Source organism: Pagrus pagrus (assembly GCF_965226575.1).
Source record: "Pagrus pagrus genome assembly, contig: HAP1_SCAFFOLD_44, whole genome shotgun sequence".
NCBI classification, from domain to species: domain Eukaryota; kingdom Metazoa; phylum Chordata; class Actinopteri; order Spariformes; family Sparidae; genus Pagrus; species Pagrus pagrus.
In genome coordinates this window covers 357,798-385,698 of record NW_028175419.1, presented here as the reverse complement: position 1 = coordinate 385,698, position 27,901 = coordinate 357,798, and the positions used below count along the sequence as shown (strand labels likewise).

The window sequence follows — 27,901 nt, the reverse complement described above, 5'->3', positions numbered from 1 at the left end:
GACAGGAGTGAAAGTACACAAAGATGTATTACAGCAATAATGATGAAATGCACATGGAAATGTGATTACTAGTGATAACAGTAGTAATGATCAATGGCAAGGATGGTATGTAGCAATGCAGTACGATAATAGTAGTGGAACGTATGTAACAGAGATGTGACTAATATTAGCGACAGTAGTGGTGGGTGTCAGGCAGGGTCATGGCAGTAGGTGCATCCACGATCAGGCAGGGCCATAGCAGTAGGCGCATCCACGATCAGGCAGGGCCATAGCAGTGGGCGCATCCACGATCAGGCAGGGCCATAGCAGTGGGCGCATCCACGATCCACGACCCGGGCGCGGCCAGGATCCAAGGGAGCCTGTAGGACTAGAAAGCACAAGGACTCCGGGGAAGAAGCAAGTCAGTGACATGCAGAGATGGGGCATGTATACAGGCATAATGTATATTCTGGCCCAAGTACGGCATGGGAAGATGGCACAAGGGTGGTCCACAGTTGTTTGCCAGAAGTGGGCCACAACCAAACCAACACAGTGCCAAATGTCAGCCGACACGCAATAAACCAGCACTCACCCAAATGTGGGCCACCACTGTACATTTTTATTCTGGCCCACATCCCACATGGAATGATGGCACATGAGTGGTCCACAGCTGTTTGCTAGAAGTGGGCCACAACCAAACCAACACAGTGCCAAATGTCAGCCATGACCAAATAAACCAGCACTCACCCAAATGTGGGCCACCACTGTACATTTTTATTCTGGCCCATATACCACTTGGAATGATGGCACAAATGTGGTCCACAGTTGTTTGCCAGAAGTGGGCCACAACCAAACCAACACAGTGCCAAGTGTCAGCCAAAAATAGACCAAATAAACCAGCACTCACCCAAATTTGGGCCACTATGCATTTTTATTCTGACCCACCTACCACATGGAATGACATGGGTGGTCCACACTTGTTTCTCACATATGACCCACAGCCTAGTCATAATGCTACATATTAACCAAGAGCTGAATACATCAGAACTGGTTTACAGTCTATGATCTTGTCTAGCCTGTACACATTGGAGTCACAACCAAACCATGACAAAGTTCTATGTCAAATATGAACACATCATATAAATAAACCAGAACTGGTCTGAATTTGTGGCTACTGTACATGTCATTATGGTACCTCCAGATACTGTGTTAAATGGTGGCAATGGTCCAGTCTTGTTGGTCTCAGTCAAAGATGAAGATACCTACTGAAGAATTGAAGAAAAAACCAGACACGAGAAACAACTTGTGAACAGTAGAGAACTATTTTATTTTTTTAACATGTGCCACAAACAACAACACAACACAAACAAAACAAACATGAAGATGAACATGAAAATTCTGACTGCGGAACACTGTTGCGGAACACGCTCACTCATGGCCCCACCATTGTCTCCTCTTCATCTGGCCCTTTAAGAAATGCACAAAAGAACATATTTTGTTGACTCAGTAAAGCAGTACTGTGGTTACTGTATATGGTTGCAGTGCAAAACACAAAACCTTATCAGGAGACCAAACAAAAAAGGCCCTGTAAAGTGATATAAAGTTATACAATATTGTGTTCATCAAACACTCTGACAAACTTCACATTTAACCTGAAGTTACAGTAATAAAACATAATGTATATTTGAGTTTGTCTTCATGTTAAAGGGGAATAGTGCACAGCCATTTGATTTTTTGCTATTTTGCTAACCTTTCCTCAGCATTTGTTGGTTCACTGAAGCCAGCCATAATGCAATTAATGGAGCATATCATATACATGTTGCAATGTGTGTATTTGTGTGGTTCTATCCTTTCATAAAAAGATAATGGATACAGGGTGTTTTGGTGTGTCATGATGCTGCCAGCACGAGAGCTGGGATACTGGGTCGGAGGGTCTGATCTTACAAGGTTGGTTTTCAGCCAAGTGACGCTAGGTGGAAGGCAGAGAGCCTCCATTCTCCCTGGAACAAGCCAGCAACATTACTCTGAAGCTGTTTCATTAAAGCATAAGTAAGCGGAATGTTTGTGTTAATATAAGTCTTATATAGTTATATCTTCCGACAGCAATCACTTATATAGAGTGTTTGGTCCGAAACACGGGTCTGTCAGTCACCCTGCTCTGCTGTAAGCCGAGGAGAAAACTTTCCTTGTATCCTACAACCTTTATCCAATGAGGAGAGAGAACGGCATAAAGGGGCGGTCCTCTCTGTGTGTGCAGCCAAGGGATGCACGCGCATGTGTTGACGTAGGGAAGAGGGCGAGGACTGCTAACTCCATCCGCTGACAGGAAGTTAGCCAAAACGACCGGATCGCTTACTTCTGCTTTAAGTAAAAAGTAGGTAAAAATCTTGAATATTTCCTCTTTAATGACTCTCCATGGGGACCCCCAAGATAGCTGTCAGTCTGGTGGTGCGTAATAGGTATCCACAAAACTGGACATTTACTGGACCAGAGGTCTGTGTGCTATGGCACGGTGCTCTGGCGGAACACTGGGGCCATACTCAGATCTAAAAGCCCTCACAAGAGGAGAGAGTTGGGATAAAAGTTGAGGTGAGGTCTCTCTGTCCTGGTTTATTCTTTATATATAATGCCAAGGTAAGTATTATATTCCATTGCAACATGGCTGAGGCTCTCAGTTGGAAGCAACTCCATCCTACATATTAAACCTATCACATATCAAGTCTGAGATGACAATGAGTCAGCTAGCCTCACTCACACAATCGCTGTGTAGTTACATCAGACCTGCCCACATGGTGGAGCTGAAGACCATGAATGCAGCAGTAAAGGGAAAAGTTTGAGGTTAGATAAGACCACATCTTAAGACTCAAAACTTCATCCACTCATGTTAACATTAGAAGTATGTTTTTGTGTTTGATAGGGGGTTCTTTCATTCCAGCTCAATTTAGCAGGGAGATGGCATGTAATATTAATATATTTAAAAATATATTTCAGCTGTTGCTTCATATTCATTAATTTATTTTGTAGATAGAATATTATACTAAAGTCAAATACAGTTTTCATTAAAGATGTGTTTCTAACTGAAATGTGATTTCCCTACTTTTCAGACCCATGTACTGGCTTTTAAGAAAGGCAATGGGTGACAATTCCAGTTACAGTTTACATTACTGTCCCACCACTGCCAAGTGAAATCTTTACATTTACAAGAAAATGGCTATGCTTGCTGCATGGTGGCTGAACAAGCTTCTAATTCCTAAGTGACCATAGCGGAAAAAATGGCAAAAATCACAACACTGCCTTTTTTAATTGTATTTGCTCATTTAGAATTGGGGAGATTTGTTCTGTACTTTGCGCTCGTTTTTTTTTTACATATGCTGACAGCTTCATCTTGATTTCTGCTGTAGAACAGTATCACACATATATTGCAAAATAGGTATTGTAGCTGACTTACGTGCGAGCTGTGTGGCACGCCTTTTCTCCTCTCTCTCTCTCCTCCCACCATCCCTGTCTCCAGCGAGATGAAGCCACCTTTTTATATAAGCCTCCACCTCCTGGTCTGTTGCAGTGGCCGTCAATTGATTGTTTCTGACCGTTCCTAAAAATTGAGAAAACTGTAAAGCTTTGGATAGATTGCACACAATGGTGAGAAATGGCTAACTGCATGACATGCTATATCCTGCCCATAGTTGGGCAGCAATGAATGTAGTTTGAAAACAGTCTAGCCATGACCAGCCAATTACTAAAATTGTAGGAGGAAAACTCTCGCCTTCAGCTGACGAACTGATTGCAGACTGGTGCATCTTAGAGCAGGGGGCAGATAAATAGCTGGAGAAGATGGTGAAGCACATAGTTTTAGATATTTTTATTATGGTGCAGGTTGCTGACATTTCGGCACAGAGTATGTCTTCTTCAAAGCAAACAGAGCAATTTAAGAATGGCAGCTTTAAACTGGTGCCTTATAAAATGTGATTGGGTGTATATGTTGTTGTATTATAAGTATTTTATAACGAGTATTAGACTATCAGCATTTTTAATTAATTGTATTACTTAAAGCTATGGTCTAAGGTCTGAAAGACGATGAGAAGCCGCCATTAGCAGCACCGTGGAGAGCTCCAGAGCTGGAGGGAGACTCGTCGCTCTGGGCGACCCAGCACAGGGTGCTGTATGTGGGGGAGAGGAGTAGGAAGACCGGGGCCTGTAGCTCCGCGGCGCCGTAGTTCGCAGAGCGACCCCGCTCAGGTTGCCGCTGCGGCTAGAAGCGGCTGTGTGTTGGGGAGAGGATCAGGGAGACTCGACGCGGCACCGGTACCAGTAATAACGGCAGCAACACATTCTGTGCTTCTGTACTGTGCTTCTCTGAATCCTAGTGGGGCTTTCAGCGGCATGTGTTTAAACATGTACCCTCTGACTGTTATAATCATATGGATGCTGTTATAATGTGTTGTGATTGAGATCCTGACCCACCAAACATCCTGGAAAGTGACAAAGTTACGTTTTTCGTACAAAATTACATAATCACCATCAGTAAACAGGACGCTGTCTGACTATTTCACTCGCGGGGAGGGATGCTGTTTTCTGGAGGGAAAGTTCACTGCCACAGAGATTTATTTTTCTTGTCTCACACAGAGTCGTTGAACATGGGTCGGCATGTTCTCTGACCACTTTGCCACCACTTCTCAACTGCCTGCTCTGCATTATAGTCCTCAACCTCAGGGAAATGCAATGATATACGGAGGAGGGAATTGAGCATTTTGTTTGAGAGTGAGCGTTTGACATTTTTTTTTTCACTGTCCCGTAATTGTCCCGGACAAAATATAAGTGTGTCCCAGCAGGAATTTTTATGGTCCCCGCCGGGACATCGTTAATTTCGAGCCCTGCTGCCTGGTCATATTAACCTTGTATAAAAACTGAATGTTAACTAGCTAACATTTTTCGCAGCACTGGCAACCTGACAAAACAATGTGAAGTTCCAACAATAAGAGCTGAATGTTTCCCACAGAAATTCATTCATTTATTTTTCGTTCAGGGACTCACCTCACCGTGACTTCTCTCCTCGATCTCCGGCTCGCGCACTTTTTGCTCCCTTGCTCCCTTTCGTCAATTCGAATATGATGCATTCAAAAGACTCGTAATTTGGAAAACTCCAACTTAAAGCGGAAAAAAACATTACGGAAAGTAGAGTTTGAATAAAGATACGATCCTTACAGACTTAATAGCGTTGACTTAATAAAAAAAAAAAAAAAAAAAAAAACACTGTCACTGTGGGTGATATGTTCAGGTAAATGTAGGTCAATACATTTTCCAATGTCGACCTGCCAGTCATTTTCTATGTGACACAGAGAGCAGGTGGGAGCGGTTTCTGTTCACAAATGAACTGTCACTCTTGGCCTAGGCTATGCTCTTATTGGCACACTCGGTCAAGGAATGTACAGTATGTTGTGAATTTAATGAATTGAATTGAATTTATTTATTTAAAACAGGGACAATGCACAAAAAAACATTAATCTTGTAAGACAAGAAGAGATGCTTTGAGCCAGGTTATAGTTCCGCCTGTAGTCCCTGGGCAGGTAAAGTTAAAGCAGATACAGTATTAAAATCATTGAAATATGAGTGACATGATGACCATAATATTTTAAAAATAGACAGAATACACTAGTAAAAGCAGGGAACAAGAGCACCAAATCATGAAGTGCACAACAGCACATACTCTCTCTTACTCTTATCACACATTCAAACAGATAACAGTCCAACTATCCTCCTCTAATAACCACATTCATACACATATTAATAACCAGACACGTATACACACATGTAACTCAACAATGTGTGCAAACTCGCTTCCTCAGTAACCAGCGCTTTGACAAGCATGAGAACATGTAGGGATTTGTACATAGAATAAGTTCTGGAAGGACATTCCATTGGCCACACATGAAAATGCATATACTCAAATCAGAGAAAACACAGAATTGTTGGTCAATATATATATATTTTTATAAATTAACTTTGATCAACAAACAACAAATTCATCACAGTCAGCATATTATTTATACTGACAGATAATATTGCACTAAGAGAAGAACAAGTTAAACTTGACTATGCCTACTGTATGTAATTCCTGCTGGTATCAGACGGATAACAACTCTCAGAATTCACCATCCGCTTGTTGTGTTAACTTTTTTCTCTCAGATTTTTATGAACGGTTTTGTTTCTCTTTGTATCATGGGTGCAACATCCGGGCTTGCCATGGGGATGTGTTGTTCATGATAGACATTAGCTTGGATAAAATTCTCACCTCCATAGTGGAGAACACAATTAAGGCAGTTCAGGCCTAAAGGTCTTCAGTCCTCTAACTGCTTCAAGCTCCAGCAAAGAAGCTGGACGGGGGCTCCATTAGTGGCGAGCTTCTTCCAGAATGAGTGAAGGATCAATATTGCAGGTCGTTCATGCTGCAACATTGCCAATCATGCCCATCATGGAACATTTCCACCGAAAAAGGAATATCTACTTGCACTTTGCACTTTGGATTCCTTGTTTTTTCCCCTGTCCGAGACTTAGGCTCGTTGACTCTTTTGTTGCTACTTTATTTCTGTTGGACTTTGATTACCTGTTTATTTACCTCTTTCTAAAATAATAAACTGTTCCATTTGAGTCTGCATTTGGGTCCTGTTATCCCCTATACCCTGAATAGTGGACAGCGGTTCAATGAGAGAAGCAAACTAACTTAACTTAACTTGTCTGGTCTTTCCTTGTCCTGGCACATTTGTACTTCACAAAGTATGGACCCCACAATGTTACTGAACCATATGTGGGCCACTTTAGGCTCACATCCAGATTAGTCGATGCTAACTTGCCGTCTTTCGGCCAAAAATGGCCCAAATGTGTTTCAACAAAGGTGGGCCACCTGTGTGGAACCATATGTGGGCCACTTTAGGCTCACATCCAGATTAGTCGATGCTAACTTGTCGTCTTTCAGCCAAAACTGGCCCAAATGTGTTTCAATAAAGGTGGGCCACGTGTGTGGAGCCATAAGTGGGCCACTTTAGGCTCACATCCAGATTAGTCGATGCTTACTTACCGTCTTTTGGCCAAAACTGGCCCAATTGTGTTTGAGCAAAGGTGGGCCACATGCGTTTTCTCATAAGTGGGCCACATAGGCTCACATCCAGATTAGTCGATGCTAATTTGCTGTCTTTCGGCCAAAACTGGCCCAATTGTGTTTCAGCAAAGGTGGGCCACTTGCGTTTTGTCATATGTGGGCCACTTTAGGCTCACATCCAGATTAGTCGATGCTAATTTGCCGTCTTTCGGCCAAAACTGGCCCAAATGTGTTTCAACAAAGGTGGGCCACGTGTGCTAAACCATATGTGGGCCACTTTAGGCTCACATCCAGATTAGTCGATGCTAATTTGCCGTCTTTCGGCCAAAACTGGCCCAAATGTGTTTCAACAAAGGTGGGCCACTTGCGTTTTGTCATATGTGGGCCACTTTAGGCTCACATCCAGATTAGTCGATGCTAATTTGCCGTCTTTCGGCCAAAACTGGCCCAAATGTGTTTCAACAAAGGTGGGCCACGTGTGCTAAACCATATGTGGGCCACTTTAGGCTCACATCTAGATTAGTCGATGCTAATTTGCCGTCTTTCGGCCAAAACTGGCCCAAATGTGTTTCAACAAAGGTGGGCCACTTGTGTTTTCTCATATGTGGGCCACTTTAGGCTCACATCCAGATTAGTCGATGCTAATTTGCCGTCTTTCGGCCAAAACTGGCCCAAATGTGTTTCAACAAAGGTGGGCCACGTGTGCTAAACCACATGTGGGCCACTTTAGGCTCACATCCAGATTAGTCGATGCTTACTTGCCGTCTTTCGGCCAAAACTGGCCCAATTGTGTTTCAGCAAAGGTGGGCCACTTGTATTTTCTCATATGTTGGCCACTTTAGGCTCACATCCAGATTAGTCGATGCTAATTTGCCGTCTTTTGCCCAAAACTGGCCCAAATGTGTTTCAGCAAAGGTGGGCCACGTGTGCTGAACCATATGTGGCCCAGCCTTGGTTCACTTAAGGAATAACCATTCCCTACTCTGCCACGTATTTGCCAAAGATGGGCCATATCTGTTTTGTGATATAAGGGCCGAATGTAGCATTTACCACATGGGCCAGTTTAGGCTCACATCTGTTTTGTGCGGGCCAGAAGAATGCCTACAGTGCCGGATTGTTGCCTGAAGTGGCCCACATCCGTATGCTATCTGGGAAAGCACAAAACTAACAGAACCCCTTTAAATCTAACCCCAGTACTGTGGCACTAATAACCCCTCATATGGCTGTGCCACTTTTCCCACAGAACACATACATTAACAATATTTCAAAACAATTAACACACATAGTTTAGTCCATGGTCACCTGACCCATGGAAGCGCGCCACAGTGCGCTACTTATGACGTGGCCCGGAACTGCCTCGGTTCGGCCCGTGAACCCGAGACAGACCTCTGCAGCAACAGCAGGTGAGCGTGTGTGTAGGTGTGTGTGTGTGTGTGTGTGTGTACGTGTCGCGTAGGCGCCGAGTGTGCACCCTCGACGACCCACGGAGGGGAGAACAGAGTTCAGGGTAAAAAGTTTATGTCACTGCTGGACCGCGAGATGCGGCCGGCGGGGAAACAGGTGATAAGGAGCTTGGCTCCGCCGGAACAATGAGGGCGCAGCGCGCCCCACCGGCACTCTCTGACAGAGAGAGCGCGCCGGTCAGGAAATGACGGGCTTTCAACAGCGCTCCGCCACATTATCCCCCTCCTCCCCGAGGTTGACGATGTGCGGCAACCTGGAGAGATAGTCTGCCACAACATTGGTCTTGCCCGCTCGGTGTCGGATCTGGAACTGGAACGGCTGGAGAGAGAGGTACCAGCGGGTGAGACGACTGTTGTGGTCTTTCATGGAGTTAATCCAGGTCAGAGCCCTGTGATCAGTCTCTAAGTCAAACTCTCTCCCCAGCAGGTAGTACCTCAAACTCTCCAGGGCCCATTTGATGGCCAGGCCCTCCTTCTCCACAGTGGAGTACCTGGTCTCCCGTGGCAGCAGCTTCCGGCTCAGGTACAGCACCGGTCGCTCGTCACCAGGCTCACCTTGGGCCAGGACTGCCCCCAGTCCCACCGCTGAGGCATCGGTCTGAACCAGGAACCGCTGGCTGAAGTCAGGGCTCCTCAGAACTGGCGAAGAGCACAAACAGGCCTTGAGAGCTTGGAACGCCGCCTCGCAGTCCTCGTTCCAGATGACCGGGTTCCTCTGGTCCTTCGCCGTCAGTGCTGTCAGAGGTGCTGCGAGGGTGGCGAACTGTGGGACGAACCTCCTGTACCAGCCGGCCAAGCCCAAGAAGGACCTCACCTCCTTCTTCGTGCGAGGGCGTGGGCAGCTACGGATGGCCTCGACCTTGTCCACCTGTGGTCGGACCTCCCCTCGTCCAAGCCGGTACCCCAAGTACTTCGCCTCCTCCCAGGCCCATTAACACTTGGCTGGATTCAGCGTCAGGCCTGCCTGCTGGATCTGGCCCAGGACTCGCTCCAGATCATGCAGGTGCTGCTCCCAGGTGGCACTGAAGATGACCACGTCATCGAGGTAGGTAGCACTGCAGTCCTCACACCTCCGCAGGACACGGTCCATCAGCCTCTGGAAAGTTGCTGGTGCTCCATGTAGGCCGAAGGGCATCACCGTGAACTGGAAGAGGCCAGCAGGTGTCTGGAACGCTGTGCAGGGACGACTGGACGCTTCCAGGGGTACCTGCCAGTACCCTTTACAGAGGTCCAGGGTGGTGATGAACCTAGCCCGACCAATCCTCTCCAGCAGGTCGTCGATCCGGGGCATCGGGTAGGCGTCGAACTCTGACATGGCGTTGACCTTCCTGAAGTCCATGCAGATGCGCAGGGAACCGTCCTTCTTCCCCACAATGACCACCGGGCTACACCACTCAGACTGCGATGGCTCGATCACCCCCAAGCGCTGCATCTCCTCCACCTCCTTCTGAAGTTTGGCCACCAGGTGCTGGGGCACCCGGTAGGCCCTCTGACGAACCGGCCCCTTGTCTTTCAGCCGGACCACATGCTCCACGAGGTCAGTCTTCCCCGGGTTGGCCGCGAAGAGCTTGGCGACCCGCTGGAACACCTGGCACAGCTGGCTGGACTGGGCGGCAGAGAGGTGCCCGAGAGCAGGCTCCGCAGACTGGCTCAGGTCGGCGAGGGTAGACTCCTCCTCCCCCGCGCTGTCCACCGCCGTCACCAGCAGAGACGCCACGGGAACCCGAGCCTCCCTCCACTCCTTCAGCAGGTTGACGTGGTAAACCTGCTTTGCCCTTTTCTTGTCCGGGTGGTGGATCTCGTAGGTCACCGGGCCCATCTTCCTGAGGACGGTGTACGGGCCCTGCCATTTGGCCAGCAGCTTGCTGTTGGAGGATGGCAGGAGGAGTAGGACCTTCTGGCCAGGCTGGAACTCTCTGTGCCTGGCCTGTCGGTCGTACCACGCCTTCTGGGTCTGCTTGGCCTCACGAAGGTTGACCTCGGCCTCGTCTCGGTACCTTGCCAACCGGTCCCTCATCTCCAGCACGAACTGGACCACACCACGGTCACTGGTGCCGGTTGCGGGAGACTCCCAGGTCTTCCGCAGCAGATCCAATGGCCCCTGTACCTCCCAGCCATACAGAAGCTCAAACGGGGAAAACCCTGTGGACGCTTGGGGAACCTCCCGGTAGGCGAAAAGCAGGTAGGGCAGCCACTGGTCCCAGTCTCTCCCAGTGTCGGCCACAAACTTCTGCAGCATCTTCTTCAGGGTCTGAATGAAGCGCTCGACCAGGCCGTCCGTCTGAGGGTGGTCTTGATCGCCGAAATCCCCAGTGCCGGTGGAAGAGCTGCAGGAGTCTGGAGGTGAAGTTGGTCCCCTGGTCTGTGATGATCTCGTCCGGTACACCAACCCTGGAAAACAACTGAACAAGACAACGCAGAACAGCAGGAGCAGTGACCGTGCGCAGGGGGAAAGCCTCTGGGAACCGTGTGGCGTAGTCACAGAGCACCAGGATGTACTGGTGCCCCCCACTGCTCTTCACCAATGGGCCCACAATGTCCATGGCCACACGCCTAAACGGAGTGGAGATCATGGGCAGGGGTTGTAGGTAGGCTCGGTCGGACTGGCAGACATAGCAAGTTTTCTGACAGGTGGGACAGGTTTTGCAGAAGGTTTGCACATCAACATACATGGAAGGCCAATAGAACCTGGGGGATATGCGCAAATAGGTTTTGTTGCGGCCAAGATGACCTGCCCAAGGCAAGGTGTGTGCCAGGTGCATTATCATCGGCCGGCATGACACAGGAACCACAAGGCGTTTGACCCCCTCCGCCACTGCATACAAAACATCACTGTCAACAACAAAACATTCTTTCTCCCCTTTTGACATATCCAGCCCCCCAACCACCTTGGCGAACAAGGACTTCAGAGTCCCATCCTCCCTTTGCAGGGCCCCAATGTCCTCTGGCACCTCCCACATGCCCTTTGCCAGTCCCTTTGCACAGTCCGGCTCCCGGGACTTCAGCCCCTTTTCAAACTGCCGCTGGCGGCGAGACTTCCTGGGCCCCTTCTTGGGCCCCTCAAACAAACTGCTGTCCAGGGTTGAAAAGAGTTCTGGATCGGGCCCCTTTTTCGGCCCTGGGTCGGCTGTCACCCCCGCCCTGGCCTGGGTGCGGGTGATCACATAACCGGACAAACCCTTCCCCAGGTCACTGTCTTTGGGGCCGGCCTCCAGCAGCACGTCCAGCAGCACAGGTAAGTCCCACCCCAGGATAGCAGCAACAGGTAACCATTCCACCAGCCCGACCGTCAGCAGGTAAGGTTGCTCATCCACCACCACCGTCACCTCAGCTGTGGGGTAGGAATGGCTGTCCCCGTGCACACACAAAATGTCTTCCTGTCTGCTATAATCCACCACGCCCGTTGGCACCAACTCCCTTCGGACCAGCGTCAGGAAGCTCCCCGAGTCAACCAGAGCAGTCACAGACTCACCATTAATGGTAACGTCCTTAAAACGCTGTTGCCCTCCCCCAGCACTTGCAACCTCAGCCCGAGGAGTGTAGCATGCCCCGCTAAGCTTAGCTTTTCTGATGGGGCACAACGAAGCCTTGTGCCCTGCTTGCTGGCGGTAGAAACAGATGAACTCCTTACCGGGGCTGCGCTGGCGAGGTGTGGGCCGGGATTCTCCAGGCGGATGCTGGCTGGCTCTGGCTGCTGGTCTGGGCTGCGACGAAACCTGGCGACTGGGACCACCGTGATAAGCAGGCGGGCCTCCCCTCCGTGCGTTGAGGTACTGCAGCGCTAGCTTGCCTGCAGCTAACCCATCCGTTGGCTTGTGCTCCTTCACCCAGGTGCGGATGTCTGTTGGGAAGACTCGCAGCAGCTGCTCCAAGATGACCTGCTCACCGATCTGCTCCTTGGTATGCTGCTCTGGCCGAATCCATCGACGGTAGAGACCCTTTAAGCGGTGGTAAGTTTCTGTTGGGTTCTCTCCCGGTGGAACTGCCATGGCCCGGAACTGCTGGCGATACGTCTCCGGTGAGACGTCAAACTTGGTCAGGAGTGCCGCCTTCAGGTCCGGGTATGAATGAGCCCTCTCCTCGTCCATAGCGGTGTACGCCTCTAGCGCCTTCCCAGTGAGTAGCGGCACCAGGCGACACGCCCACTCACCATCTGGCCAACCACACGTTCTGGCAATCCGCTCGAAGCGAAGCAGGTAATTTCCAATGTCCTCCCCAGCCAGGTACTGGGGAATCTTGGGGTCACCAAAGGGTCTGCTCTCCGGCCTCGGAGGTTCTGTCCCACTGCTCACCCCAAACCTTGCCGCCCTTAAGGGTGAACTGCGGCGCGGTGCAGCAGGTGTAGGTAAGTCCATTCTAAGGCTCATCAGCGACCTCTCAGATGGTGATAGGGACCCAGGTGCAGGGACAGGTGCTACCGGCCTCGGCCCTGCCACTGCCTGATCCAGTTGCGGGGCTGGCCACGAAGCCTGGAGTCCCCTGAGCTCTGCCAGGAACCCCTCCTCTCTTCTCTGCTGTCCCTCCAGGAAGGTCCTCATGACCGCCACCAGCTCCTCTCCTGGACTTGGAGCTCCAGGGCCGGCCTGCCGGACTGGGGCCGCCGCACCCCCTTCGTCCTCCTCGGCTGTGGACCAGGCTCCCTCCTCGCCATCTTTGTCCTGCACTGGTTCCTCCTTTTGTGAGCGCAACCCAGTACCCGTCTTCCTGTGTACCGGATGCGCCCTCGTCGACTGGCCATCCCACTTCTGACACCAAATGTCGGGGTTCGATACTTTGAAACGCTGGTTTGGAAAGATGATGGCCCAGTCGGCAAACTTTAGTTTGGTGATTTTCTTTTTATTACACCAAAAACCCAAAGACAAAAATACCCACAGGTGGCAAAGCAACAAAAAAAACGCAGGAATATTTACAATATGACAGAGTAAAAAAAATATTTACAAGGAACAGGCAGCAACTGTTATCCACATGCCACTCAGCCGAATCCTTCCTTCAAGTGAGCCGAGCTCTCTTTAAAAACCCCCTTGGCCCCTCCCCCGGGCAAACCAATTAACAAAACACAGGGGTTAAGAAACATAAACTGGGAAACAAAGCACAAAACTAACAGAACCCCTTTAAATATAACCCCAGTACTGTGGCACTAATAACCCCTCATATGGCTGTGCCACTTTTCCCACAGAACACATACATTAACAATATTTCAAAACAATTAACACACATAGTTTAGTCCATGGTCGCCTGACCCATGGAAGCATGCCACAGTGCGCTACTTATGACGTGGCCCGGAACTGCCTCGGTTCGGCCCGTGAACCCGAGACAGACCTCCGCAGCAACAGCAGGTGAGCATGTGTGTAGGTGTGTGTGTGTGTGTGTGTGTGTGTACGTGTCGCGTAGGCGCCGAGTGTGCACCCTCGACAACCCACGGAGGGGAGAACAGAGTTCAGGGTAAAAAGTTTATGTCACTGCTGGACCGCGACATGCGGCCGGCGGGGAAACAGGTGATAAGGAGCTTGGCTCTGCCGGAACAATGAGGCGCCCCACCGGCACTCTCTGAGAGAGAGAGCGCGCCGGTCAGGAAATGACGGGCGTTCAACAGCGCTCCGCCACACAAATTCAACCAGTTCAGGCTAGAAAACCTGTTTGAAAGATCTTTTTTCAGTGAAATGCAGCTTAGGCGACTGTACAGTGCAAAAACAGGCTCCTCTTGCTCTGAAACGCTCATTTTTCACATAAGCCACTTTTCACCCTTAATGAATTAAATTCCAGGTAAAAACTCCTTTGCCATGAAGAAGATCCAAATTCAACCAGTTCAGGATAGAAAACCTGTTTGAAAGACCTTTTTTCAGTGAAATGCAGCTTAGGCTACTGTACAGCGCAAAAACAGGCTCCTCTCGCTCTGAAACGTCTATTTTTGACATAAGCCAGTTTTCAGCCTTAATGAATTAAATTCCAGGTAAAAACTCCTTTGCCATGGAGAAGATCCAAATTCAACCAGTTCAGGCTAGAAAACCTGTTTGAAAGACCTTTTTTCAGTGAAATGCAGCTTAGTGCAAAAACAGGCTCCTCTCGCTCTGAAACGCTCATTTTTGACATAAGCCACTTTTCAGTCTTAATGAATTAAATTCCAGGTAAAAACTCCTTTGCCATGAAGAAGATCCAAATTCAACCAGTTCAGGCTAGAAAACTTGTTTGAAAGACCTTTTTTCAGTGAAATGCAGCTTAGGCTACTGTACAGTGCAGAAACAGGCTCCTCTCGCTCTGAAATGCTCATTTTTGACATAAGCCAGTTTTCACCCTTAATGAATTAAATTCCAGGTAAAAACTCCTTTGCCATGAAGAAGATCCAAATTCAACCAGTTCAGGCTAGAAAACCTGTTTGAAAGACCTTTTTTAAGTGAAATGCAGTTTAGTGCAAAAACAGGCTCCTCTCGCTCTGAAACGCTAATTTTTCACATAAGCCACTTTTCAGCCTTAGGCGACTGTACAGTGCAAAAACAGGCTCCTATCGCTCTGAAACGCTCATTTTTCACATAAGCCACTTTTCAGTGCAAAAACAGGCTCCTCTCGCTCTGAAACGCTCATTTTTCACATAAGCCACTTTTCAGCCTTAATGAATGAAATTCCAGGTAAAAACTCCTTTGCCATGAAGAAGATCCAAATTCAACCAGTTCAGGCTAGAAAACCTGTTTGAAAGACCGTTTTTCAGTGAAATGCAGCTCAGTGCAAAAACAGGCTCCTCTCGCTCTGAAACGCTCATTTTTGACATAAGCCACTTTTCAGTCTTAATGAATTTAATTCCAGGTAAAAACTCCTTTGCCATGAAGAAGATCCAAATTCAACCAGTTCAGGCTAGAAAACTTGTTTGAAAGACCTTTTTTCAGTGAAATGCAGCTTAGGCTACTGTACAGTGCAGAAACAGGCTCCTCTCACTCTGAAATGCTCATTTTTGACATAAGTCAGTTTTCACCCTTAATCTATTAAATTCCAGGTAAAAACTCCTTTGCCATGAAGAAGATCCAAATTCAACCTGTTCAGGCTAGAAAACTTCTTTGAAAGACCTTTTTTCAGTGAAATGCAGCTTAGACAAAAATAGGCTCCTCTCGCTCTGAAATGCTCATTTTTGACATAAGCCAGTTTTCACCCTTAATGAATTAAATTCCAGGTAAAAACTTGTTTGCTATGAAGACAAGGGCGCAATTTCCACTGGGGACAGGGGGGACATGTCCGCCCCACTTTTCAAAATCATGTTTTTGTCCCCCCCACTTTTTACACTTTGAAAACTAACAGTAGGCACAGGCTGTAATTGCAAAACAACAAGAAACCCTGCGTAAACTGACCGCTCGGAAGCCCCCCTCACACTACGTGCTCAATCAAAGACACAGACAGGACGCGGCACAGCAGCAAAAAGATGAAAAGGAGCCGACAGCTCAACTTAAAGTCCTTATTTGGAACGGGACTAAAAAGGAAGAAAGAAAATGTGGGTTGATTAGTCATTACTGGTATTTCTAACTTTACTCTATACACTATTGTAGCTAACGTTAGCTAACTAATATGTTAAACCAGGCGCTTAGCCATCTCTGTTTAAAACGTGTATGCAGCGCACTGATCACACAAGGAAGAGAGGAGGTGAAAAGAGACAACAACACCGTTACCTGTTGTATACTGGCCTCAGGCTGTACGATCGCTAAAACGCTGACGACCAGTGAGTAACGAGTTTGAAAGTAGCCTCTAACTTAATCAATCAATCAATCAATCACATTTTATTTGTATAGCACTTTACAATAGCCAGACGGTACCCAAAGTGCTTTACATCAAAACAATAAAATAATACATAAAAGCAATACATAAAAAACACAGGAAAGTGCTACAGTGCTGCAAGAAAACACAAGAAAGTACTACTAGTGCTGCAGGGTGTTAAAGGCCCTCCAAAAGTGCATTAAGTAAAAAACAGGCAAAATAAGTACACCTAAGAGCAGGACTACCCTAGTCAGAGTTAAATGCCAATCTAAAAAAGTGTGTCTTCAGCTTCGATTTAAAAAGGCTGAGGTCAGTAGTGGTGCGAATGTCAGGGGGCAGTCTGTTCCACAGCCTGGGAGCTGTGACAGCAAAAGAACGATCGCCCCACTGTTTAAGTCTTGACCTTGGTACCTCTAACAGGAGCTGGCCGGAAGAACGGAGGGCCCTGCCATGATCGCGGACAGTTAAAATCTCTGACAGGTAGGAGGGAGCCAGGCCATTAATGGAGTAAAAAACAAACAATAAAAGTTTAAAATCAATTCTAAAACGAACTGGAAGCCAGTGGAGTGACGACAGCACAGGGGTAATGTGTTCACACCTGGACGTGCCTGTTAAAAATCGGGCAGCAGCGTTCTGAACAAGTTGGAGACGCGAGATTAAAGACTGGCTTCATGAACGCAGCTCAAACCAACCCGGTGCCTCAGCAGGATGACCAAGCCTTGATAAATACACCGGATCCGCGCATCCTCATGCATTTCAGCCGGGTCGCTACCGGAGCTAAATTAAAAAAATAAATAAAAATAAAAATAAAAGCGCTCCTTGCGGTGGAGCTGAGAACAGCGGAGTTTCCTCTACTACAGCTGAACAGCTGACATGTGGTCAAGACGTACAGACCTGTCACAGTCTCACGGTGCATTTCATAATTATAAACTTCAACCTCAGAGCTCTCTGTCCTCAGACTGTCCTCACCTGTCCTGAACATCACACAGGGACAACATGGAGCCATGGAGCTGCTTGTGTGATTGGTTACTGAGTTGAGTTGATTTGTGTCTGACTGTCAGTCTGTGACCAACACTGTCTATGGTGCTGAAAGCTCAAGCAGGTTGATGTCTGGCTGAGTCAGTAGCTACCATGTCTTTGGTACAACACAAACATTAAATGGACACAGACAGTCTACAATTAACATGGTAGCTACATGGCTTAGACATGGTAGCCACTGACTCAGACAGTGACCTGTGTGTGTGTGTGTGTCAGAGGGGGTGATCTGTGGCATTGTCTTCTGCAGAAATATTTAGTGTGACTAGCATGTTTAAATAATGGAATAAATGCAATGTTTAAATAACTATCACAAGGGCCCATCGAGAATGCTCCTCCCTCTCTGTGCTGAGACCCACGCTCCGCCACTGGCAGTATGGCTAATGACAAAATAGTAGGCTAGGGTTAAATAGAAATGGCATGATTTAAGCTCTACGCAGGCAGAAATCGAGCGCACTGTGGTGTAGTGAAGAATGAAAACCAACTTGTAAGCTCAAGGGACTTTACTCAACATCTTCAGCAGGAAGTACAGCTTCATAACAACAGCTCCTTCTTCTTCTCTTCACCTACATACATAGTCCTGTCTTATTCAGTGGTGCCATCTAGTGACACTCCAACGTAACAGCGTTACAGAACACAACACGCGCTATGCGTACACAAATTTGCCGTTCCTACTTGTGTCCCCCCCACTTCTGAAACTAAAGTTTCGCCCATGGTTAAGTATATTTCTCCAGGAAAGTTTCTTCTGCCTCTCAAGTTTATAATTACAGTTTATAATTCAAGAGAAGGTCCGAACAGTCTGATGACATTATTTTGCATATGAATTAGCCATGTGCTTCTGTTCCTTCGCAGACCATGTCAATAACACCCGAAGACATAGTGTAGTCGGATTCTCTGAGCACCGCAGACAGTTCAGTCCTTTTGAATTCTCATTCACATCTTTCTTTGACCTCATGACGCTTTCCAACAAGGTCAAGGTGTGGTTTGGTAAACACTAGGAGGTCATTTTTGACTATGCGCGTTCCTCCCAAAACGGCGCTGACGTCCCCTGCAGAGTTTAATCTTGACATTTTCAATACGTCTTTGTATAAAATCACAATCGAGTAAGTCGACATTAAAAAAAAAAGCGTTGAGCATGGAAATGTAATTTGTTACATACTGGTTGAAATAAAATCCATGGTGACTACAGCTGTGGCTAGTGGTTGTGGCTAACCTTGCATGCCACCATATGCACAAAGGATTGTGCCATCAGAACAGCTCATGGCAGTCTATCACAGATGTTAATCATTAAAATCTGAATCACTTTCACTGTTTGTTTCAATCTCGTAATTTATGTATTTTGTAACTTTACAATCGACCTAATACGGCTTGGCTTTATTCGCGGACTTCATGCTACGAGGATACAATAGACGATAGTAATTAAGGTTTCAAACATTTAGTAAATGGGGTAATTTGAATGTCGACAAGATAACATGCAAAAATTAATTTAAAAAAAATAGTATCGCAAACATACCTCCAGTCCTCAGTCAACTTCTCTGCACGATCCGCTTCTCCGATTGCATTCACAGGCAGTGGGAAACTTCACTACTGTTATGGCCTCAAATTGAAAGGAAACTTTTATCAAATGTTTCAATGCAAAAATACTACAGATTGAGGTAATTACTCCCATATTAAATAATTACTTCAAATATAGTTTTAAGCAGAGTGAATACTACGAAAACTGCCTATTAAAAATGAAATAATCTTAATATTCTCAGTCATGCAAGCCATGGGATGGTTTTGATTAGTAAAAATGAGTTAAAATATTTTTTTATCTTCAAATAATTTCAAATCATAAAGGGATTAAGAAGTTAAACATGTATTAATAATCATTATTTATTCAGTTCCAGGAAATCAGTAATTCCTGCCTGCCTTGAACGCAGCAGTGTTTTTGGAGGGAGTTTGGAGGTGCAGGTGCATTGAAAGCTCCCCTCCCCCACCCTGACTTGCACCTGACCTGACTGTGAACTTTCAGAGGAGCATGTAGTATGGCACTTATTCAATCTGAGATACAGAGCAGCACAAGTCTGAACTTTTTAAATGCTGTTTATCTTTAATAGGGATTTTCACATATTTTATACCAGATATGTATATTTAAATTACTATTGAAAATAAAATAAAAAATACAATTAGAATTTTTCTTTTCTATTAAATTTTGTAACTTGTAAGAAATGACTTATCATGGAAGGCTGAATATTGAGACAATATTTAGGAAAGACTGATATTTTAGCTCTGGCAGCTCATTGTAGTGACACTGAAGGTCAGTTTCTAAGCCTGTTGAGTGGCATCCTATGGTGGCATCCCCTCCCCCACCCTGAGTCCTCTTTTAACAGCCTTAGCTTTGAAGTCTGTCTTCTCCCTCTCACTAGAGAGATTTCTGATGCTGCTCGGGAAATTGCCTCCATACAGAATTGGGGGAGCATACGTCAGTCCGACCACCCAAAAGTCCGACTACCCATTAATCCGAGTTACTTTACAGTGTTAGGGTTAGGCTAAGGCAAATGTAATCAAATAATGCCCTATTTGCATATTTAAATATATATTCATGGAAACCTCCAATACAAAGGATGTTCTTATTCATGTCAGTGATCAACCTGTGAAGTTTCATGGATATATCTCTTAGTTTAAATTTTTGCCCTATTCACCTCAATTATACTGGGGCTAATATTGTGGTGGCCATATTGGATTTCCAGCAAAAAATTAACTTGCTTGTCCATATAGGTTGTAATCCTACTGGGTCATAGATATTTTTCTGGTGGCCAACCTTTTATAACATTGCAAATGCAGCACCCCGGGTGGATCATCTTATTTGTCCTCCAACATGTCAATCATTCTGAGGAAATGCTCACGTCACGCTGTCATGCATGCTCTTTCCTGGCTCGTTTCCACTAGCTGCACGTGCACTTTGATTATTTATGTGTCCCATGAAATGTCTGCGAGGACTTTTACCCCAGTTGGTGTGACAGTGGAGCATTACCGGCGGCCCGGTGGATGGTGCAGCGGGGGCTCCACCGGCCGGGACCGCACAGTAAAGCCGGGGGCATGGAGGGGGTGAAAGGGGAGGCTATACAGTAGGATATACAGTAACATGTTTTAATAAAAGTATTTTAAACATGCACAGAACAGTAACACTCTTGCATAAAAGGTATGCCCCAGTGGTCAGCATAATCCGACTCGAAGCAGACTGGTGCATTTGTGTGCAGATTAAGAGGAATAACAGAGTTTGTCATCCTGAATGTGTACAGAGTGTTTTGAATAGGAAAGCTAAGTAGCTTTAGAAAGCTCTAATCATTATGGGACAAAAATATTTTTGTATGACACTTATAAGTGAGCAACATAAAAATCTGGCTAAATCCCTTCAATCCTGTTTTTTCACCTTTAATACCCCCTGTCTCTTTGGCTGCCATGCAGCCCCCTTTCACCTTAGAGACCCCAAAATTTGCATGGAGGTTGTCTTGGGGCCCCTACACAAGAATACGAAAGCAAAATATAAGTCATTTAGAAAAAAGGTCCTTTTCAAAAACCCAAGGGTGTTACACCCTCTGACATACTGACAAATTTATAGCATTTTTTTTATAGAGGTCGTGGAAGTCTGAGCTTTTGATATGTTGTTCTGTAGCCCCAGATGAGTAGATAAGCATTGGTTTGGCTTTGATTAAACATCTACTTTTTGGTAGGCGGGCCTTCAAACTTTCACATTTTTAAACCAAATGAGGCTCACCATTCCAACAAACTGAATGACTTGAAACTTGTTATCTATTCCAAAAGCTCACAACTGCTGGCCACTAGGAAAACGAAGAACGCTCCAATTATGGGACCAAAATGTTCTTGTATTACAATTTTAGCTGAGCAACATACTCAAATCGTATTCATTTAGAATAAAGTTTTGATATTTTTGTTAAACAGTTTTACATGTCTTTTTTGGCCTTAAATGGCCCCCTTTGACCCTAGAGACCCTAAATTTTGCACGGTGGTTGACCCCCCAATACAAGTGTGCCTAAGGATTTTTCATATTGCAGGTTATACTGGTTTACAAAATAAATGTAATGTGTGAAAAATACCATTTGAAAAGTTGAGTGAGGATTTGAAATGTTTTTTCAAGACACAAGAGCACAAATTTAACCGAAAAAGTGAGCACAGCGCCTAAAAACTCTCTCTGTCTCTCTCTTTTTTTTTTTCCAACATCGCGTCATATTACGTCACAAGAGGGAGTTGTATGCTAGCAGCTGCCATAGCTTAGTGTGGGAGCAGATGGCTATTTGTCAGAGCGGTCGTCTTATCGTGAGTCAGTGTGTTTACAGCAGGTTTGGATTGCGTTATCATGGACATGGTAAATTATTCAGTTTGTGGTGGTTTCACAAACTCCAGCCTGTCACGACATCGAGTCCACCGGTCCACCAGAAAAAAAACGGTGCTATCTTCCGTGCCTGGGTGCGTGTTGTGCAGCTGAAGAGACGGGGCTTGACCTCTGCGTCAGCTACGAAAAACTCGGTTGTGTGTCGCTCAGTTTAAACCAGAGGGTTATCACTCCAGCGATCTGATGGAGTTCAACTGGGATTCCGAAGCAAGAACTGTGCGACCCCCCGCCCCCCTCTCCCCTCCAACCCCCGGTGCGGTGCGGTGCCTTCGGTGCCGACAGCCTCATCCGGACCGCTGTCTGTCAGCAGCTGCTGGTGCTGCCGCCCCGGCAGGAGACAGTAACGGATCAGACAGAGACTCAGCTGAACGTGAACAGCCACTTGTAAGTCTTGTTTTATAACATTTGCGTGAGCTAGAGTGGGTGACATCATCGCTAGAGTGGAGAGCAGCTGCAAAAACTTGAGAAAAAACTCTCTTCATCTTGATTTGGGTCCCACAGCTTTTACTTCACATAGACAATATATACATAGAAATGTAGGAAATCTTGTTGGCTTTCAGGTGATGTTCTTATTTCAGATGTAGGACTTAAACTGGCTGGCTGTAGAAGCCCTCGAGCGACAAGCACTCCAGCAACTCCCCCATAAGCTGCAGTGTTAACTTTGAGCCTAAATTTCTGGAGTGGAGCAGACGGTACCGGTTTTGTCTCTCGCTCTGGCTCCCTCATTTTTCACTTTACAGAAATAAAAAAGACATCACATGGTTCAGCAATGTCTCCTGTTACTCACTGTATACATATTTTGGCCATAACCATTACACTTTTTTCTAAACCTGCAGGAGTTTGGGAGGTGTTTTCCCATTCATTCTTATGGGGACATTTTCAACTTTGGTTCTGCTATTGCTCCAGCATATGCAGCTACAGAAACTGTTTGGCTGTCAAACTGTTCAGCTTTTTAAGCTCTTTCAGCCTATTACTTTTCAGCTTTTCAGCCTTTTCATCCTTTTCAAATATTCAGCTTCATGTTCAGCTAGAGAAACCATCCAATTATCAAAATGTTCAGCTTTTTAAGCTCTTTGAACCTATTACTTTTCCGCCTTTGACTTTTCAGCTTTTGAAAAAAGACAGCTTTTTCTGCAAATTCTTGACCATTCATTCTCATAGTTGTATGCATTTTTTATGCATTAGGCAAGTGTTTTCCAGCACATTCAGCAGATTTCCGAAATCACTTCAGCCGTCAGCATTCACGCTGTATTTTCGCAGGAAATACAATTTTTCGAGTTATATATGCTATCTATATGCATACAGGCGGTACAACTCCAACACTATCTGACCTCCATTTTTAACACACTTGAACACATTCTGTGACAGAGCTGTTGTATGGGATTGCAGGTTGGACAAGGGTATATGTAGTAAACCAACCATTGAATGTATTAAGTTACATATTTGTATAAAGATTGACCTCTTATTATCCTAGCTTTCCAGGCACAGCCCAAGATGTGTCATGGTGCAAATTAATAGGTAATTTTCTTTTTTCAGGGCTACTGACAAGTTCATTGTGTGCCAAAGCCAGCTTATGTCTCTATTTACTAACTGCTCAGCCTGTTGTGGAGAAACTGAAGTAAGTAACTCCAACGGAAAGAAACATTGAGACGCAGGAGGGAACTTGTGCAAAAATAAAGCAGGTAAGGGTCTTCTTGTGATTTCTGATGAAAAAGTATCATAACTTGTATTTCAGTTTGTATATCTTGTGTTATTTATGTACTGTAATCTTCTGCCTTTCACATATGTCTTTCATGTCTGTCAGCATTTTTGGCTCCTCATGGATTCTCTGAGAGTGCGAGAGTGCAGCACTGTCCTGTCCTCGTCTGCTGCGGCTCCCCTTTCCAGATCCCTCCAGAAGATCAACAAGGAGGAAGCTGTTGGCATATTCACTGCCAGCATTCATGATTTGATACAGGACATTGATAACTCTGAGGCTTTTCATACTCATAACACTGTTTTTTTTTTTTTTAAATGGGTCAGATGGTATATTTCTTTTGATTATTAATGGATAATAACCGTTTTTTACAATCTGGACCTTATTTCTAGCATAAAATACGATCATTTACTCACCCAGATAACTTTGGTGTCATTACAAGTCGTTCCAACGAAATTAGATCCAGCTGAGAGCCGCGTATATCTGTATAATGCAAGTACACAGGGCAGTGCAATGTAGCCTCTAAATAACACATTATCTGCCGCAAAATTCGTTAATTTCACCAATATTTTGTTATGATACGCTACTGCTATTCCCCTCTGAGTCCGGGGTTAGCTGTTGGTCTGTAGGTTGACCTACTAACCTCTGATCTGGATGATGTCATCTCCGACTGCGGCGCGCCTTGTTGCTATCGCTAATGCTACGGTTCGTTTCTGCGTGTGTCCGACTTGTCTGAACAAAATGAGCAGCTGGACGAAGTTCAGCTTCCTCTCCGCAACCTAGACTTACTAAAGCTCTGGCTAGTTGCACTAAAAATGGACCCGAATGCCGAAGCGGAATGATTATTATCAGAATGAGCCGGGCAGCGGTCGGAGATGATATCGTCCAGGTCAGAGGTCAGTAGGTCAACCTACAGACCCCGGGTGTTGATAACCGCTAACCCCCGGACTCAGAGGGGAATAGCACTAGCGTATCATAACAAAATATTGGTGAATGAAAGAGTTTCGCGGCAATTTTTTATTACTTACTAGTATTACTGTTTTTTTTAAAGAGAGTAATTATTGATAATGGCATTGACATACTGTCATCATATTCTCACACTTTTGATCTGTCTCCCTTCAGGGACCAAAGCTCCTCTCAACAGCAGCAGCAAGAAGCACCAGGTACCACAAGATCAAGGAGAGCCTTATGAACAAGAGTAGCAGAGGCTGTCAAAAGAGGTATCTGCATTCACTACTGACCAATGATGTAGGCATACTCAAGTGTTGGAACCAAGTGATAAAGTCACAATCTCTTTTTCAGTAATTCAGTAATGGATGGTAGTCATTTGTTTTACTCACCCATTACTTGTCCATTATACTCACACAAGGATACAGTAATAAGTCTGCATGAATAATAAAATGCATACTTTGGAACTGTGAGACAGTAGATACAGTAGATCATGGCCACATTCATGCCAACACCAGTAGAATTTTTTTTTTTACAATTGTGTGTTACTGACTATACATTTTTATCATTTTAACAGATCTGTGAAACAATCCTGGGCCATGCCAAAGACAGGTTCTCCTTCACCAGCTACCTTGTGAGTGCCGTGCTGCTAGAGGCAGAGCTGTTTGACCGGCATCTGAAAACATTCCCTGAAGAGGCTCTGAATACCACCATGAGGGCATACCCCATGCTACACAAGGAGAGGCTCAGGACTGAGCTTTCTCTCATCTACGAAAGTCCAGACTTCAGGGGCTCCTGCAGTGCACTGGCTCTGTACCAGGTTCTACAGAGCTACAACCTCCAGGAAACCTTCTCTGAGACTGTGGCGCTGTTGAACATCCTCATAATCACTCCAATGACAACAGCTGAAGCTGAGAGGTGTTTCTCCACCTTAAAGAGGTTCAAGACATTCCTGAGAAATACAATGGGACAGGAACGTCTGAATGCATTGGGCCTGCTTTCCATGGAGAGGGAACTTGTCAGGAACATGCCTGATTTCAATGAGAGGGTGATTGATCGCTTTGCTTGCTTGAAAGAGAGGCGAGCTAAATTCCAATACAAGTGATGAGTGAGTGTGTTCTTAAATGGTGAGTTGTGTTATGTTGTACTCTCCAAATGTTGAATTGTAAATAGTTGTATTGATTGCATATTGCCAGCCAAATATAAACTGAATATGTTCTGGAAAATTTTGATTAATTACAGTTTTGATGATAGTGTAATTTGATTTGATTATCGCTATGGCATCCATGATGGCTATAAATTGTAGACTGTGCTAAATGTGATTTCATGGGCAAACTATTAGATGACAATGTATCTGTTAATGTGTGTTTTATTGTGGAACCAAATTTATTGTATTTGAGACATTTAAATAGCCTAGCTATACAAAAAATACTGAATAGTATGAATATTTTATGTCTGGTGTTGCCATCTAGTGGTTGAACAGGAACACCAAATTAATCAATGAAATGTGACACTGTAAAGCTGGCTATCTGACTTTTATTTATTATTATTTTACCCATTGAATGGGTCACCTTAGCCATCATTGCAACTTTTGCCTAGTGGTGGTGAAACCGAAGCTTTCTGAAGCACTGAACCACTTTGACAAAGTTGCCTGGAAAATGATGCACTGCTTCGAAGCATTCGATACAGTCAAAATAGTGACATCTGCTGGCTGTTGAGGGGAAGAATTGACGTCATGACTTTCATGAGTCAGTTTTTAATAAAATGTATGTTCTCTCACCAAACTTGTGTCATAATGTTACTGTAGTCAATCTAAATATTCTATATATTCTGTCATTGGTAAGTATCAGTACTCCGACATGTATTAGATAATCAATACTAGTTTTTTTATTGCATGATACATGGTAGTAATCTGTACGATGTTGTGATGTAAGCATATCCGTAGCTAATGCGTATACAGTAAGCTAAGCCACCAGTCTCTGACCAACTCTGCACTGACTGTCCTGACACCACAGCTCAATTTCTCTCTCCTCTGGCCATCAATTCTCCTCCTGGTGTCTCTCTGCTCTCTAATGTGCATAATGGACTCCTAGTTATACGGTTGTGGTCTGTCGTATTTGTAATTATACACATGTAAAGTTCCCTCGGGGTCAGAACCAGCACCACAATCCATTGTTTTCCTATTGTTCAAACCGACCGCTCTCCCTCTGCCTACGTCACTTCCGTTAAGGGTTTTTCGATGCGGAAGTAAAATTTTCTCCCAAAAACGGAAGTCTTATTTATAAATTTATATTTATAAATATAATTTTAAGAAAAACTTGTTCCTACATTATATTTCTAAGCATTGGTTTAAGGGGGGGGGTCTAACCTGCAATATGCTCTTTAAGTCTTTTAGAATGTGAAAATTTATAAAAATAAAGGGGTTTATTTGAAGACCTCACATGCACCAGGATGACCTTTCAAGTTTCTGAAGGTTGTATGGGCTGGGGACTTTACAAACTGCAGAGGCCATGTCAGGATTTCAGCCTTCTCGGACAAAGCTTTGATCATTTATTAAAGAAAAGGGACTGTCCTGCCTTTTTAAAATTCAAATGTGTTGGGGCGGTGTTTAGTTCAGTTGGTAGAGCACCCGCCCCATGTGTAGAGCAGGCGGCCCTGGTTCGAATCCCACATTCAGCGGCCCTATCCTGCCTGTCATTCCCCCTCTCTGCCTCCCATTTCCTGTCACTCTCTGAACTGTCCTATCAATTAAAGGCATAAAAGCCCCAAAAATATACTTAAAAAAAAAACAATTCAAATGTGTAAAACCTGTCTCTTTTTTTTTTAACCTTAAATAGTCCCCTTTGACCCTAGTCAAAGTCACTCTAGGGTCTAATAAACTCACACACAATTGGCCCATGTATCGCGTACCATCACATAAACGGTATCATCATTGCCAGACTTGGCCCACATCTGGTTAACATACTATTTGCCTTGTCAGAAATAGACAAGAAGTGCCGGCTTGATGCCAGATCTGGCCCAGACCTGTCTGCTACGTATCTGGGCCACATACAACTAACCACAAATGGCCCACATTTGGCATGCCATTACATAAACGGTGCCATCATTGCCAGACCTGGCCCACACCTGGCTAACATACTATTTACCAGGTCAGAAATAGGCCAGAAGTGCCGGCTTGATGCCAGATCTGGCCCAGACCTGTCTGCTACTGTACAGACCTGGGCCACATACACCTAACCACAATTGGCCCACATTTGGCATGCCATTTCATAAACGGTGCCATCACTGCCAGACCTGGCCCACATCTGGCTAACATACTATTGCCATGCCAGATGTAGGCCAGAGGTGCCGGCTTGATGCCGGATCTGGCCCTGACCCGCTTGCTATGTGGGGCTGGCATTTCTAACAAGAAAACGGCTTGAAAACAATCTCACTGCACACACCTCTGCTGTGTGTGTGACTGCGGGCACAGCGGGGTTGGTTGCACCATGAGACATGAGAGGGGGGGATTCAATTACATTTTATAAAGATTAAAACACTTTGTTTTATGCTCTAGT

At 45.5% G+C, this 27,901-nt stretch overlaps 1 protein-coding gene and 1 long non-coding RNA gene across 5 annotated transcripts; one reads left to right on the top strand and one right to left on the bottom strand.

The window, feature by feature from the left end:
- Window positions 1-1,288: 1,288 nt before the first annotated feature.
- LOC311253783 lies at window positions 1,289-5,082 on the bottom strand. The gene is made up of 3 exons (XR_014621901.1): window positions 5,011-5,082; window positions 3,428-3,571; window positions 1,289-1,446 (listed from the first exon to the last, which is right to left on the bottom strand). It is a non-coding gene; the product is annotated as an uncharacterized lncRNA (long non-coding RNA).
- Window positions 4,269-26,122, top strand: LOC311253782 (uncharacterized protein). Of its 4 annotated transcripts, XM_084384265.1 has the most exons (4): window positions 20,434-22,084; window positions 23,237-23,382; window positions 23,505-24,559; window positions 24,922-26,122. In XM_084384265.1, the coding sequence occupies exons 3-4, from the start codon at window positions 24,464-24,466 to the stop codon at window positions 25,447-25,449; spliced, it is 624 nt and encodes a 207-aa protein (XP_084240391.1). In that variant the 5' UTR covers window positions 20,434-22,084; window positions 23,237-23,382; window positions 23,505-24,463; the 3' UTR covers window positions 25,450-26,122. The 4 variants fall into 4 exon arrangements, 3 of the variants coding, with proteins under 3 accessions (XP_084240390.1, XP_084240391.1, XP_084240389.1); XM_084384264.1 differs by lacking the exon at window positions 20,434-22,084 and adding an exon at window positions 4,269-4,281 and having other exon boundaries at window positions 23,237-24,559; XR_014621900.1 differs by having other exon boundaries at window positions 20,411-22,084; window positions 23,237-24,616.
- Window positions 26,123-27,901: the final 1,779 nt, after the last annotated feature.

What these genes read in the sequence shown, in the direction of transcription:
- LOC311253782 (XM_084384264.1), top strand. Translation starts at nt 24,464, where the DNA reads ATGGCATTGACATACTGTCATCATATTCTCACACTTTTGATCTGTCTC. An exon ending in GCAGCAGCAAGAAGCACCAG is followed by an intron (nt 24,560 to 24,921) that starts GTACCACAAGAT and finishes TCATTTTAACAG; the next exon opens with ATCTGTGAAACAATCCTGGG.